The following is a 15004-nucleotide window of genomic DNA, read 5'->3' as shown; positions in this document are numbered from 1 at the left end:
TTTTTTATTTTTCGTTTTACGGGAAATTTTTCAAAAAATAAGCGCCAGGAGGAGGGAATAAAATTAAGAAAAAGATGTCGAAAAATGAGCGTCGAGAAAAAAATAAAAATAAGATGGATTTTTCATAAAAAAAATTCGAAAACATTTAAAGAATGTATGTTTTGAAGTTGTGCACACTTGTTTCGTACTCCATACTGCCTGTTTCACAAGTAGCCACAATAATGCACCAGTCAATTGACCTTACGACAGGATTTGATTGACAGGTCCTATCAGCCAATCAGAATGCAGGGCTGATAAGCCGTGTTGCTATCCGCCATTTTGTCCGTCAAACTGACCAGAGTCCGTCATATACATGCGCTGGCAATTCCTCGCCTTTTTAAGTATTATGGTAAAAAGGTGTTGTCATGGCACTTGTAATTCGGATACAAGGTAGCCAGGCCGACTTAGAATGGCTTCCAATTCGTTCCGTATTCGAAACCAGCGAGTTATTTAGAAAAATACAAGTGCTGTATCAGACTCTGTGGAAGACCTCATCAACAGCTGAACTTGGAAATTTTGAAAGATCGTTCAAAGGCGAAACATCTATACGTCTGTACAAAAGAATTTTTTGAACAAAACTACTTATTTCAATCCACTCAAAATTTATTTAATACTGAAATTGTCCGTGCATGACCTAAATAAGTGTTACTATTTTTAAACTATAAACATCGTACATTTATGCTTTGGCTTGTGTTGTCAAATCGGCATTAATGGCCATTTAATATCAGGTTCAACATGGACACGATTGATTTCATTCAAGAAAGGGGTATTTTTGTTGATACCGTTATGTAGTTTTTATAAACTGCTTTGCTTTCAAAGCAAATCAGGAAATATCGTACAACTAAATTTTTGTCCGAACCATCGCATGCTTCCGAATCTCATCTACGCGTATGGATCCTATGTAAACAATGGCTTTTGCAGCTGTCATTCCGACACATTTCATAGATTTCTTATTTTCATATCAGCACTTTGTCGACGGGAAATCCAATCAAGAAAACCCTGACCCTCAAGCAGCTACTGTATTTGACCAGCTCACACCAGCTAGGCCTCCTCCAAAACTCAAATAAATATTTGAGCCACCAAAAAAATACGAGAACAGATCGGTCTGAATCGTTAAGGTATTATTTTCTGTATAAAACAATTTATTTCACTGTACATTTAAATCAATTGTTATGTTCATTAGAACTTGATTCTGCCAAACATGTGCTGTAAAGACTTAAGACTTATTATGAATATTATTCATTCAGGGGCGTAGCTAGGCCTTAAAAACTTTAAGGCCCGATGGATCTATGTGAGTTTGGGGATAAGCCCCCATCTCCACCCCAAAGTTTCTTTCTAAATAAGAAGCAAAATGCTGAAATTAAGAAGCATTTCAGGAGAAAAACCAAAAGCACAAGTGCATCCATTGTACATGCAAACTACACAAACTTTATTAAATATGCAATGATTAAAATAAAATCACCTTGCACATAGTTTAAATAAGCACCGAACTTGCATTGGTCATAATAAAACAAACTTTTGAGTTTGTTCTAAGTTTGAGTAGCTATTAGTTTTTATTGCTTTTTCGGGTTATTTAATTTTGACATTCTCCAAAAAAGTTGTAGGCCCAGGCCTACAAGGCCTATATGTAGCTACGCCACTGAATAAAGAACAAGTCAAACATGTACATATTTTCATTGTTATTCTTATATTTTTGGCCATTTACGTAAATCTACAATATTTAATGATAGTTCATCCAATGTTCAGAGTCCGGATCATATGCACACTCAATTAATAGTATTCTTAAAGTTGCACTCTCACAGAATTCTAGTTTGACACTTTTTGTCTCAGAATCGGCTTATTTTGGCATTCTTTAAATTAAGACCTAAAATATAAATCACAAAGCAAACTTCTCCGAGCCAAAATATGATAAATGCAATCAAATCCTGTGTAAGTTGTCAAAATGACCAATCTGTGGAAGTGCAGCTTTAACAGTGAAAAATAACTTCTGCTAATGCTATATATTTTAAAATATATTTGCCATAGCAATAAAGAGATATTCACCTACAATATCATACATAAACACCAAAGAAATATCAAAGTTTAAATAATGTTTGCAAAACAACAATGTATTTAATAAATCTGATGTTAAATATGCAACAACTGGTGTTATAATCCAGAACTGAAGCTAACATCATAGAGGTACATCCTTCCAAGAATCCATCAAAACAACATGCTGAACAACTTCAAGAACTCTCTTCAAAAGACCACACTTTCCTGAAATAAATAAAAGATGCCAATATTAAAATAAATCAGTTACATGTATTGTTAAATATTTTAATACTAGCTGTAAATGCTACTGCCTTTGATGTTTGCTTCCTACATGTATATCATAATGAAATATTGACAAGATAATAGCTAATGTTTTGTGGTTGTTGTTTTTCTCTGGACAAATAGTCCATTACTTTTGTACAGCAAAGTAAAACTAAATGTTATAAAAAGCTTTAAAATAGGTCCTACCGATTATTTGTAAATCTTGTCATCACTGGTTTTCTCTTGCGGTTGACATTGCCTGGACTGGCAAATATCATGTGTGTGTGGGGGGGGGGGGGGGGGGGCGGTTTCCGGTCTTATGCTAGGTCCCCTGTTGCGGTAGGCTTGTTGAAGACAATAATAAGGGGACTTCCTTATCTCCATCAATCAGAATACTTTAATAGTGTCAACGGTAAATAGCAGGAGACCCTCCACCAGCCTTATCCGGTAAATGGGGGGAGGGTAGTGTGTGTGGGTTAGAACCAGCTGCCCGGTCAGCTTAGTTGGTTAGAGAGCTGGGCTAGTGTTCTGGTGGTTGTGAGTTCGAACCCCACACCGGGGGCAATTTTCCTCTCGGGTCTACTTTTAAAGCCAGAGTGTGTGAACATGTTCCACAATTTCTGTAAGAACAAAAATCAAAGCATGTGAATGTTTGAGCAATGCAAAAGTTACAGATTGGTATCACCCACGATTGTCACTTGTCAACTATTACATTATTATTCATAAGGGGGAGTGTTCAATCGCTTAAAACTGAAACTTTTTATGCATAACCCCAATAAACCATTTCTGCTCATACTATAGAATACAAGGTTATACTGTATAGCTGGCATGTAACTGTTATTTAATGTCACTTCCGGGTTCCCCATTCGGGCCATAAATGCTTTACTCATATTGTGCGATGATTTAATCTTTAATTCAACAATACTGTAAGAAGGACCGGTGTTATTAAAAGTTAAACTTACCCTTGTTTGCATTTACAGTATGCGTCACACTGTCACACACGCTTTTCCTTTGTATCGATGTCAATGTTGACAACATGGCGGCTATCCGATTTTCTCTGACTTGGATAGATTTCACCCCGTCAATGTTAGATATCGTCATTTTCTAAAGATATATCGAGCCTTCCGATGTAGCAGCCAGTTACAAATTCCTTTGACTTCTATTTTTTTCGCATTGTAATGTCACATTTATGATAATTTGTCAGGAATATCGGAAAGCGAAACGACGCGAGACGCCATTACTTCCTCGTTTGTTTGACGGACATAGACAGAGTTCGCTTCCTTGATATCAGGGGGCGTGGCTTAGAAGCCGCTGTCGTAAGGTCAATTCAATTGTAACCAGCCCCCCTCCCAGGTCTGGAGAATAGCGAAGACTTTGACTTTCAGTCCAGCCAATCCTTGGTAAAACCCCGCCCTGCGTAGAGACAAACTACAGTCTACTGGTCAAATCCACGCCAAATTCCCCTGCACCCCGAGGTAAGGCCCATTCCCCACTATTTTCGGCGCGAAAACAAAACCACCGCATTCACTCAGCACTGCGGGGCTCATTTCTCTCGTTATCCCCTTTATACCCCGGACCTGGGGGGCCGTGGTAACAATTGACTGGTGCATAATCTGGTGCATAATGCACGTTTAAGGAACTTATTTTAACATTAATTTTGGATATTCATTTTACTCCCTAAACGCCACAAGTCAACTGATTCACACCAATGTAAATATATTCTTTAACTGTAACTTCACAGTATTTAACACTGCACTTTAAAATAAAAATTAGTAAAATTACACATAAATTATTATATATGCATGATTTAAATATGAGCATATATACTTTTGTTGTGCTTTTTATAGTCACTGAAACTGCACTGGCAAAACATAAGGCATCTGGCACATTGTTTGTGTCTAAAATATTGATTAATATCAGTGTGGGTACATATATTGATATAAACAACACATCTGAAGAAATTTAATGTCTTTGATATACAAGAAAAGAAACAAGGTATGTAACTTACCAGATTTCACAGTAGAGTCCATTTTTTTAGTTTCTTAATCAACATACAAACAATCCATTTTAAAATGGGTGACATGAAAAGAGGAGCCAATGCCCATTAAAATGGTATGCGATATGTTGGTATAACTTAATTGTCTTTAGACAAACAAGCCAAATCCAATGTCACATTCTCCTCTTCATTTGTAGTCGGAACCTGTACAGCAAATTCCAAACAGGCCTACACACAGAAATATTAAAGAGATTTTCTGCTGTGGTATAAAGAACATACAATTCCGTTCCGAAATATCACAATATGACAAACGCACTGATTTTATGAACAACAGTCTTCAAACTCAATCCACTTTAAAATTTCGTAAAAGGCGGCCATTTTCCTTACAAGCGCTTAGATGATGATGATAATAAGCAAGTTTCAAGTTTTATTTTCATCATGGCATATAATATGCATGTGATATCACAAAACAATGAAACATATTTCAGTTAACATCATAAGCAAGAAGCGCACGGGCTTCCGCCATCTTGGAAATTGTGCGCGATAAATTTTTGTTGTTGTGAAATTAGCAATAGGTTAAAAAAACACTAAATTTTATTTTCTATCGGAGATCGAAAAACGGGCGGCGGAAAGAATAAAAATAAAGTTAGGATTTTTTTTTCTTATTTGGGTTTTGCAATATGTAGCTCCCGTAAAACGAAAAATAAAAAAAAACTCTGGCCTAAGGTCAAAATAATAACAAATGTATGAGCTCATCAATTTGCGGATAGGTTTAATAGTGTTGTGTGTATGTTGTTGTTTATTCGGCCATAAGCGGCATTGAAATTGTAAAATATGTTGTCGCAGCATCGGCAAGCTGCAATATAACGATGGCCCGGTGGCTATATTTGCCACCTTAAACGGTAAAATGAAATTTCGTCTTGGCCATTCTACATTGGCATGTTTTATGAACACTTAACTTATTTGTATTTCAACATATGTCGATTTTGTTGGCAGTAGGCCAAGTCCAACCAAACATAAATGTAGAAAAATATGAATGGGAAGTAAATTTGTTTTTTATTGGTTTCATAAGGACTAATATATATTAAAAGCTCAAACATATGAATTCCAGAATGTAAAGTTGTTTAAGTTGTTACAATTTCTGTACTTTTTATTCAAAAACGTATTTTTTTACATTTTATGTGGTCTGCTTTCGTGAGAAATAAATGGCGCCCGCGGTTTTTGAAAGATGGATAACTGCACGAACGTTTTTATATCGCGCTTAGCTCCGCAATATATTTCAACTGGAAAGAAGTTTTCCATCCGACATGGCGGCCGGTAATTTGAATATTTCTGGACCTTTCATGTTAGTATGAGCCATCTGCTTTTTATAGATATCAATATAGAACTTAAGATGTAAAACAAAATAGTATTTGTATGGTGACAGGAAATAACTGCATAGGGTCTGTTTATCAGTTTAATTTTTATCGGCATGCAACAAAATTGCTTTGAAAATGTCAATTCGGGTTGGCCAACCCCACTTAACATGTAGGGAATGTACGGAAACGGATTAAAATGTGTTTAATTGCATTCGTAATAACCTATGTTTATGAAAAAAGTTTGAAATAAAACAATTGTTTGGGGGTCATACGTTTGAAAAGGTCCTACGGTGAGAACCTTCTGTTTTATTGTTTGCCTTGTATGCCATTGAAATGGGAGTAAAATGTCAAAAATATATCACTGAGCTGCATAATTACGGTGATTGTTTCGCAACCATTAGACAGAAATTTTATGTTGTGTAATCAACATAAGAATGATTGCCTATAGTTATATGCTTTGAAATTGTCGATTTTGGTTTACAGTAGGCCACATTCAATCTACATAACATTGAGTAAAATGTATGGAAATTATTAAAATTGATTGATATTGGTAACAAAAAGACTGAAATATACAAAAGGTATAAAACATGTGGATTTCAGGTAAAAACAATATGTTGTTTTGTTATCGAGATGGCGGGAACCTAGACGAGTAAAACTATTTATCGAACTCCGGTTGGTACGAACACGCATGAAATACGCATGATGTAGCACTTTTAAGCGAAGGGGCAAGTGAACTTATTTTGTCAACCTTACATTACAAGCTAAAAATATGCTTGAAACATAGCAATGTATGAAATCATAAATTGGGGAATGGTTTAATAGTGTTGTGCTTATGTGGGTTTTTTTCTTGGCCATAATCTGCATTAAACTTGGAAAATAGTTTCGCACAGCATTGTCGTGCTGCAATATAACGATGGCCCATGGTTATATATGTTTTTATTTGTTTCATATAGACTAAAATATATGAACATAAAAAATAATGTATTCAATATTGGTCTTTTTTTAAAAATGTACAATATTTGTACCTTTTAAAAACATATATATTTTGACATCTTATGCTGTCTACTTCGCGAGAAATGAATGGCGCCCGCGGTTTTCCGAAAATATTCAACTGCACGAACCTTTTCATATCGCGCTCCGCTCCGCAATATATTGCAACTAGGATGTTTTCCTAATAAAACTTTTCCATCCCACGTGGCAGCCGGTAATTTGAACATTTCTGAACCTTTGAGGTCAGATTGACGTTACTGCTTTTTTTGCCCCCGAAGGAGGGCATATTAAAATCGCACCGTCCGTCCGTCCGTCCGGCTCTGTAACTTTCCCTTGTATGAACAGATTTTAAAATAACTTTCCACATGTGTACCACATACCAAGACGACGTGTCGCGTGCAAAACCCGTGTCCCTACCTCAAAGGTCAAGGTCACACTTAGTGTTTATTCACAATGGCGGACATAGAGTATAGGTTGTCGTGTCCGGGCTGTAACTTTCCCTTGTATGGACAGATTTTGAAATAACTTGCCACATGTGTTCCACATACCAAGACGACGTGTCACGTGCAAGACCCGTGTCCCTGCCTCAAAGGTCAAGGTCACACTTAGTGTTTATTCACAATGGAGTGCTGCATATAAGGACATAGAGTATGGGTTGTCGTGTCCGGGCTGTAACTTTCTCTTGTATGGACAGATTTTAAAATAACTTGCCACATGTGTTCTACATACCAAGACGACGTGTCGCGTGCAAGACCCGTTTCCTTACCTCCAAGGTCAAGGTCACAAATAGTGTTTATTCACAATGGAGTGCTGCATATAAGGACATAGAGTATCGGTTGTCGTGTCCGGGCTGTAACTTTCCCTTGTATGGACAGATTTTAAAATAACTTGCCAAATGTGTTCCACATACCAAGACGACGTGTCGTGTGCAAGACCCGTGTCCCTACCTCAAAGGTCAAGGTCACACTTAGTGTTTATTCACAATGGAGTGCTGCATATAAGGACATAGAGTATATGTTGTCGTGTCCGGGCTGTAACTTTCTCTTGTATGGACAGATTTTAAAAAAACTTGCCACATGTGTTCCACATACCAAGACGACGTGTCGCGTGCAAGACCCGTTTCCCTGCCTCAAAGGTCAAGGTCACACATAGTGTTTATTCGCAATGGAGTGCTGCATATGAGGACATAGAGTATAGGTTGTTGTGTCCGAGCTGTAACTTTCCCTTGTATGGACAGATTTTAAAATAACTTGCCACATGTGTTCCACATACCAAGACGACATGTCGCGTGCAAGACCCGTGTCCCTGCCTCAAAGGTCAAGGTCACACATAGTGTTTATTCACAATGGAGTGCTGCATATAAGGACATAAGAGTATAGGTTGTCGTGTCCGGGCTGTAACTTTCCCTTGTATGGACAGATTTTAAAATAACTTGCCACATGTGTTCCACATTACAAGACGACGTGTCGCGTGCAAGAACCGTGTCCCTGCCTCAAAGGTCAAGGTCACACTTAGTGTTTATTCACAATGGAGTGCTGCATATAAGGACATAGAGTATAGGTTGTCGTGTCCGGGCTGTAACTTTCCCTTGTATGGACAGATTTTAAAATCACTTGCTACATGTGTTCCACATACGAAGACGACGTGTCGCGTGCAAGACCCATGTCCCTACCTCTGAGGTGAAAGATACAGTGTTTATTCACAAGGGAATTCTGAATATAAGGACATAGCAGTGTAGGTTGTCAAGTATTGGTGGTATTTTTTTATGTTCAGAGGCAATTTAAAATAACTTGTCATATTTATTTGACACGTAAAGGCAAGATCAACTTTTCATGTACTGACCTTGTTCGTAGGTCAATGTCACATTCGGGGGCATTCGTCACATACTGTGACAGCTCTTGTTTGGATCTTGTGTACTGTTGGGTTTTTTACAATTTCGCAAAAGAAGCCTCTCAAGTTTTCTAAAATTAGATTTGTGAAAATCTGACCCACCATCGATGTGTAATTATGCGCTGTATCCGTCTGCAGCCATTAATATATCACTATCAGACATAGCTGAATTCATCTGGATCAGGTTAGTGACATTAAGAGTTATTGTCCTTGAATTCATACCGAAAGTCCGTCGTGAGCAAATACAAGGTAACTTATGGACTGACAGAGAAAATAATCATCTAGATCGGGTCAGTTACAAAATAGTTATTAATCTTCAATTAGGCGTAAAATGATATGCTTGTTTCCACTAACCCGAACAACCCTATTTCGGATTCGTCGCAAATTATTTACTAGAAATCCTATTTATATAAAAGCTTGACCTTCGTTTTTGCATACTTCTGCCTGCCTGCCTGTCTGTATATCTATCTGTCCGTCTGTATGTCCGTCTATCTTGAACAACTATTAATCATCTTTGTCACTTATGTTTTGTATGGTCGTTCAATAATGACTTGTAGATGTAGTTTCTTTCTTCAATATGTCCTACAACATGCAATTAAATATACATGTCAACCAATGTTAACCAGAATCAGGTCTCAAAATGTGCATTAACTAAAATTAGGTGAACATTAAGGTGGTTAAACCAATATGATTGAACATAAAATCTCTATAACAGAAAACACAGCCTCAGGTAATTAAAATTCAAAATTTTACAAAACTTGAATGAGAAATAACGCAAAATAGTAAGTAATTTGAGCGAAAACGAACATGAAAAGTCCTCAATTCTAACTTTCTACATGCGTCAGTTTCGACAAAGATTTTCGTTGAATATTTTGTCCTTGTTTCGCCACCTACGAGATTATAGAACAGCCGAAAGGGCGTCATTGTCCATGGGAAATACAAATAATGTACATCATTAATAATAATTACAAGATAATTATACATATGTTTTACTACTTTCTAAATCAGACTAAAAAATGTCCAAAATTTGCACCTGTAACATGGAGGTTAGTCAATGATCTGGGGGTCAGGGTAATATTCCAGGCAATTAAAATCTTGGAGGAGGGTTTGTGGATTTGGGGGAGGGCATCAACATATTTTCCCGGGTGCAGTGGCGTTCTGGGCGGGTATGCATCAAATTAAAGGAAATATTAATGCATAAACATAAAAAAGCGCAATGAAGTGATAAATAAACAATATTGTGTATAAAAATAATAGACAAATATTTAGTGATGTAACGTTATCGAGTATAATCAATTAAGTGTCGCTGAGGTGGACGAGTCAATGAAGGTCTAAAATCGATGCCGGTACTGATGAACCAAACCTACATTACATATGCTTTGTATTTGCCCAACTATTACATCAATGTCTGCGTGCGCCCATTGGCTGCATAATGAAGGTCTGCGTGCGCCAATTGGCTGCATAATAAAGGTCTGCGAGCGCTCATAGGCTGCATAATGAAGGTCTGCATGCGCCCATAAGCTGCATAATGAAGGTCTGCGTGCCCCCATTGGTTGCATAATGAAGGTCTGCGTGCGCCCATGGGCTGCATTATAAAAGTGTGCGTGCGTCCATTAGCTGCATAATGAAGGTCTGCGTGCGCCCATTGGTTGCATAATGAAGGTCTGCGTGCGCCCATAAGCTGCATAATGAAGGTCTGCGTGCGCCCATTGGTTGCATAATGAAGGTCTGCGTGCGCCCATGGGCTGCATTATGAACGTGTGTGTGCACCCATTGGTTGCATAATGAAGGTCTGCGTGCGCCCATTGGTTGCATAATGAAGGTCTGCGTGCGCCCATGGGCTGCATTATGAACGTGTGCGTGCGTCCATTGGCTGCATAATGAAGGTCTACGTGCACCCTTTGGCTACATTATGTCTTGACCCCGCCGTCTGTCCAATTACAAGTGTATTTAAAAGTAACATGAGTTTAGTGACTGAAATTTGCATTCACATTCAGACTGCCCTAATCCAGTTATAGATTTACTCAACAAAACTGAGGTCCTATTAATAAACTCATGATACAATGTTGTGTTTTGTATTATTTTTTACTATCAAAATGATATCAAAAGTCATTTTGGCAAAATAGCTACTTGACTGGTATGTGCACTTATGTCTATTTTTCCAGTACATTTACCCCTCGCCCACGTACAGATGGCGAAGCACATTTCCCCGACATGTAAGGGGGTTAACGGTGTTGTAGTTCAAATATTTAAGGCCCGTACAGTTGATCTATTCAGTTATCTTCTTATTAATCAATGGTCATAGCGTATTGCAATTGACCTTCAGGCAAGTCAAGGCGCGTGTATGGTGACGGCACTTAGGATGTCACAGCGGAACTTGGGATGTCACAGCACGTGCATGATGGAGAAACTTGGGATGTCACAGTGCTTGCATGCTGGCGGCCCTTGGGATGTCACAGCGCGTTCTTGGTGGCGGCACTTGGGATGTCACAGCGGAACTTGGGATGTCACAGCGCGTGCATGATGGAGGAACTTGGGATGTCACAGCGCGTGCGTGATGGCGGCACTTGGGATGTCAAAGCGCGTGCATGGTGGAGGCACTTTGGATGTCAAAGCGCGTGCATGATGGCGGCACATGAGATATCACAGCGCGTTCAAGGTAGCGGCACTTGGGATGTCAAAGTGCGTGCATGGTTGCGGTACTTTGAATGTCAAAGCGCGTGCATGCTGGCGGTACTTGAGATATCACAGCGGAACTTGGGATGTCACAGCGCGTGCATGGTGACGGTACTTGGTATGTCACAGCGCGTGCATGGTTGGGGCACTTGGGATGTCAAAGCGCGTGCATGGTGGCGGTACTTTGGATGTCAAAGCGCGTGCATGATGGCGGCACTTGGAACATCACAGCGGCACTTGGGATGTCACAGCGCGTGCATGGTGGCGGCACTTGGGATGTCACAGTGCGTGCATGATGGCGACACTTCGGATGTCACTGCGGCACTTGGGATATCAAAGCGCGTGCATGGTGACGGTACTTACGATGTCACAGTGCGTTCATGGGGGTGGGGCACTTGCGATGTCAAAGCACGTGTATGACTTGGGATGTCACTGTGGCACTTGGGATGTCAAAGCGCGTGCATGGTGACGGTACTTACGATGTCACAGCACGTTCATGGGGGTGGGGCACTTGCGATGTCACAGCACGTGCATGATGGCGGCACTTGGGATGCCACAGCACGTGCAAGATGGCGGAACTTGGGATATCACAGCGTGTTCAAGGTAGCGGCACTTGGGATGGCACTGCACGTTCATTGTGGAAGCTCTTTTGATGTCACAGAGCGTGCGTAGTTGCGGAATTTGGTATATCGTAGCGCGTTCAATGTAGCGGCACTTCGGACTTAACTGCGCGTGCATGGTGGAGGCACTTGGTATATCGCAGCGCGTTCGTGGTGTCGGCATTTTAGATGTCCCAGCGCGATGACGAACAATGTCTTGATCCTTTCGCTTTGCAAATTATTTTTACGAAAGAAAGTCATTCTGTATTCGTTTTTTCAGCAATTAAGTGATATTGGACAACCACATCAAAATGATTTATATTTGTTTACGGGCCTGTTTTTAGACTATCTGCGCATGCGCGCAGGTAGTCTTAAGACCGCAAACTCCAAAGAACTACTTCTATTCATGTCGTTTTAACCCCTTTTTTGTCTCAATGCGCTCTATGTTTAGCAGAATGACTACGAAATCATAAAAATAGATTAGTTGTATTGCGGTCCGAGTATGAGTTCTTGCTTGTTCGGCTATTTCCGCGCTGTATTTCTGTATCCCGGCGTTTTATTTTTAGCAGGATATAACTATTTTTAGATCGTTATATTTATCAGATTAATGGGTCAAAATAATGGAGGCTCTGGTAGGAAGGTAACATACTGATATTCACTCTGAGTTAAGCCCAAGATGTTCTAGAAATTATTACCGACCGCAAGTGTCCAATCGCCTGCAGGGTTTGTTATTATAACCTGGTGTGACCCTCAAACACGCTTATTTGTAATGGTGTATTTTTGATATTACTTTTATGAGATAAGAAACAAAAATGATTGTATGAAAGTCAAAATAGTTGTATCTCAGGTTTCGCGTTGCTAATGCTTCAAATACTATGATTTGCCTGCTATACAATTACAAAATACTATTCTTATAAGATGTTTTCATTTTTTTGCGTAATAGCTTCGTTCCGGTGTATTCTTGACATTGTTTTGGACATAAGGCTTTCAATTTATTCTAACACACATGCCCTGATACGACAGTGAGTCATGCATACGTTTGATGAAGCAAAGTAGTTCGGATTTAACCTGTAAAAGATCTAAAGTGTGCGAAGCCTTCATAACAGCACTAGTATTATTTCTACACAGATATTTACGTAACACATAAATAACATTTATTTATCAATAAAACATGACAAAGCACAATCATATTCCCATTCTTAGAACAGACAATTACCGATAATCTAAAAATAGTTTCAACTACATAAACTGACAGATTTTCTAAAAATAGTTTCTACATACATTAACTGACCACATGTTTGTCCTCATCGCTGGAAAACGACCCATCTGATAAGCTCTGCATTTTGATAGGAATTATTTCTAAAGTTGCTCGTAAAAATAAAATCATTTTCCTTTAACATTTAAAACGTGTATGTTCATAAAACTTGCCTTACGTGTGATATCTAATCAAAGCACCTAAAAACCTTTAGAAGCGATTGAAAGGGGCATGCATTGTAACTTCAAATACATGGGGATACGTTGACTGAAGTGATACGCTGTGCATTTTGAATGGAATTATTGCTGAAGTTGTTTGTAAAAAAAATGATTTTCCTTAAACAAAACGTGTTTGTTCATAAAAGGAAATGATATACATATATATGATGTATTGTATTTTCCTATCGTATGATATCTAATCAAAGCAACGAAAACCCTTTAGAAACGATTGAAAGGGGCGTGCATTGTAACGTTAGATAAATGCGGAAGGGGTATTACGACGATTGAAGTGACATTTACATAAACAAAACGACACAAGACGCCATAAAATAGATATAGATATGTTTGTTTCCTCGCTCAGTGTGGGCACAAGCGCTCTTGGCACTCGGCACATTTTTCACTTTTATCTATGTGCCCTTCAATAAAATTTGCAACTCTCACATGTTTGCCCGCAGATAGTCTTTCAGCGCTTTGATTTATGATGTTGTTGTCATTGCGGGCCGCTGCAGCGGCCCGCTATATTTAATACGTGGTGAGTAAAAGGTTTATGGAGACTTAAGAACTTGGTTGAAAATATGCGTCTCTTTTTCCTAAAAAAATCAGTACTTTTGAGCTGAAAATGTAGACCCAGTCAATTTTTCCCTTGAATACATGAGTTATCGTTCTTACCATAATGATTGTCTCGTCATTTAAACGGTGTTACTTTTGACATTAATAATGTAGACACAGTCTTCATTTTTACAGAGTTGTCTTTCGTACGTTTGTTTTCGGGACGTTTCTGGGCACGTACTAAAGTGATGACGAGTTAGCTGACGATATAGAAATAGAGTAGAGTTGCTGACCAATTGCTGACCATATAGACAAAGAAGGAAAAAAATAGGTTTTGAAATTAAAGATTTTCTAAGACTTATTTTGTTTATTTAATTTATTTTATATACTCCTTAAAGTGTACGTAAAGACGGATGTTTGTGTATTTTTTATTGAAAATGGCAGTTCATTGAAATGAATTGAGTAATTTTTTTTTTTTTGCTGGTTTGGTGAAAAGATGAGAAGATATCACGGATTAAATTACTTTTTTTAGGTGTTTCATTTATAATTGTTTGAACCAATTATTTTAATTGTAAATGTAGCTTTAAATGTTAGCCTCACAACTTGTGGAAAACTATCTGCACTACATCAAAGAACGATCAAAAGAATGTTGTTTGCCAATCCATTATTGATCATTTTAAATGAAATAGATTTCTCTTTAATCTGTTGTATTTTCGAAATTGTTTTGTGGAAAACAAGGCAAACTGTTGCTAATGAAATGTTCATATGATGTAAAAATAAAGCATGAATCATTAATGGCGAAATAAGTGTAATCTTTTCATTTTTATTTATTATTTGTTCATTAACTTGTATAGTCCATTAAGCCTCAAAGGCGTGTTGTCACATTTAGCACAAAGCCTCTCGGGGTGTTAAATTGTTGTATGGTCATTACATTTCATGGTCCAGTGCATATAGATGACCAATTATTGCCTCATTCAGAATTAAATGACCAATTTCTTAGCTGACCAATTTATGCTTTAAGGAAACTCGATACTGCCGTATTGATAAGTTACTGACCAATTCCTCAGCTGATCTATGTAACATATATGAAAACTTGACTCTGATGCATTGTAAAGTTAGTGTCAATTTATTTATGTCTTTTC

At 38.3% G+C, this 15004-nt stretch overlaps 1 protein-coding gene and 1 long non-coding RNA gene across 4 annotated transcripts; one reads left to right on the top strand and one right to left on the bottom strand.

The window, feature by feature from the left end:
* The first annotated feature begins 252 nt into the window (after positions 1 to 252).
* LOC128232444 (uncharacterized) lies at positions 253 to 2445 on the top strand. 3 transcript variants are annotated; one of them, XR_008260531.1, is made up of 3 exons: positions 253 to 588; positions 1005 to 1157; positions 2199 to 2445. XR_008260531.1 is itself a non-coding variant. In XM_052945992.1 (3 exons), exons 1-3 carry the CDS (start codon positions 405 to 407, stop codon positions 2302 to 2304), a joined length of 447 nt encoding a protein of 148 aa, XP_052801952.1. In that variant the 5' UTR covers positions 253 to 404; the 3' UTR covers positions 2305 to 2445. The 3 variants fall into 3 exon arrangements, 1 of the variants encoding a protein (XP_052801952.1); XM_052945992.1 differs by having other exon boundaries at positions 253 to 592; XR_008260530.1 differs by lacking the exon at positions 253 to 588 and adding an exon at positions 671 to 805.
* On the bottom strand, positions 1304 to 3584 carry LOC128232445 (uncharacterized). Its single transcript, XR_008260532.1, has 3 exons — positions 3294 to 3584; positions 2539 to 2951; positions 1304 to 2295 (listed from the first exon to the last, which is right to left on the bottom strand). It is a non-coding gene; the product is annotated as an uncharacterized LOC128232445 (long non-coding RNA).
* Between the last annotated feature and the right edge of the window lie 11420 nt (positions 3585 to 15004).

Source organism: Mya arenaria, chromosome 4 (assembly GCF_026914265.1).
Source record: "Mya arenaria isolate MELC-2E11 chromosome 4, ASM2691426v1".
NCBI lineage: Eukaryota > Metazoa > Mollusca > Bivalvia > Myida > Myidae > Mya > Mya arenaria.
Note: the sequence above shows the minus strand (reverse complement) of the source record. Positions and strands in the feature narration are given on the sequence as shown.

Bases quoted from the DNA above. Each gene is read 5' to 3' on its own strand.
- LOC128232444 (XM_052945992.1), top strand. From the start codon at position 405: ATGGCACTTGTAATTCGGATACAAGGTAGCCAGGCCGACTTAGAATGG. The intron at 593-1,004 runs GTACAAAAGAAT...TTTTCATATCAG, and splicing joins GGCGAAACATCTATACGTCT to CACTTTGTCGACGGGAAATC. The intron at 1,158-2,198 runs GTATTATTTTCT...GTTATAATCCAG, and splicing joins GATCGGTCTGAATCGTTAAG to AACTGAAGCTAACATCATAG.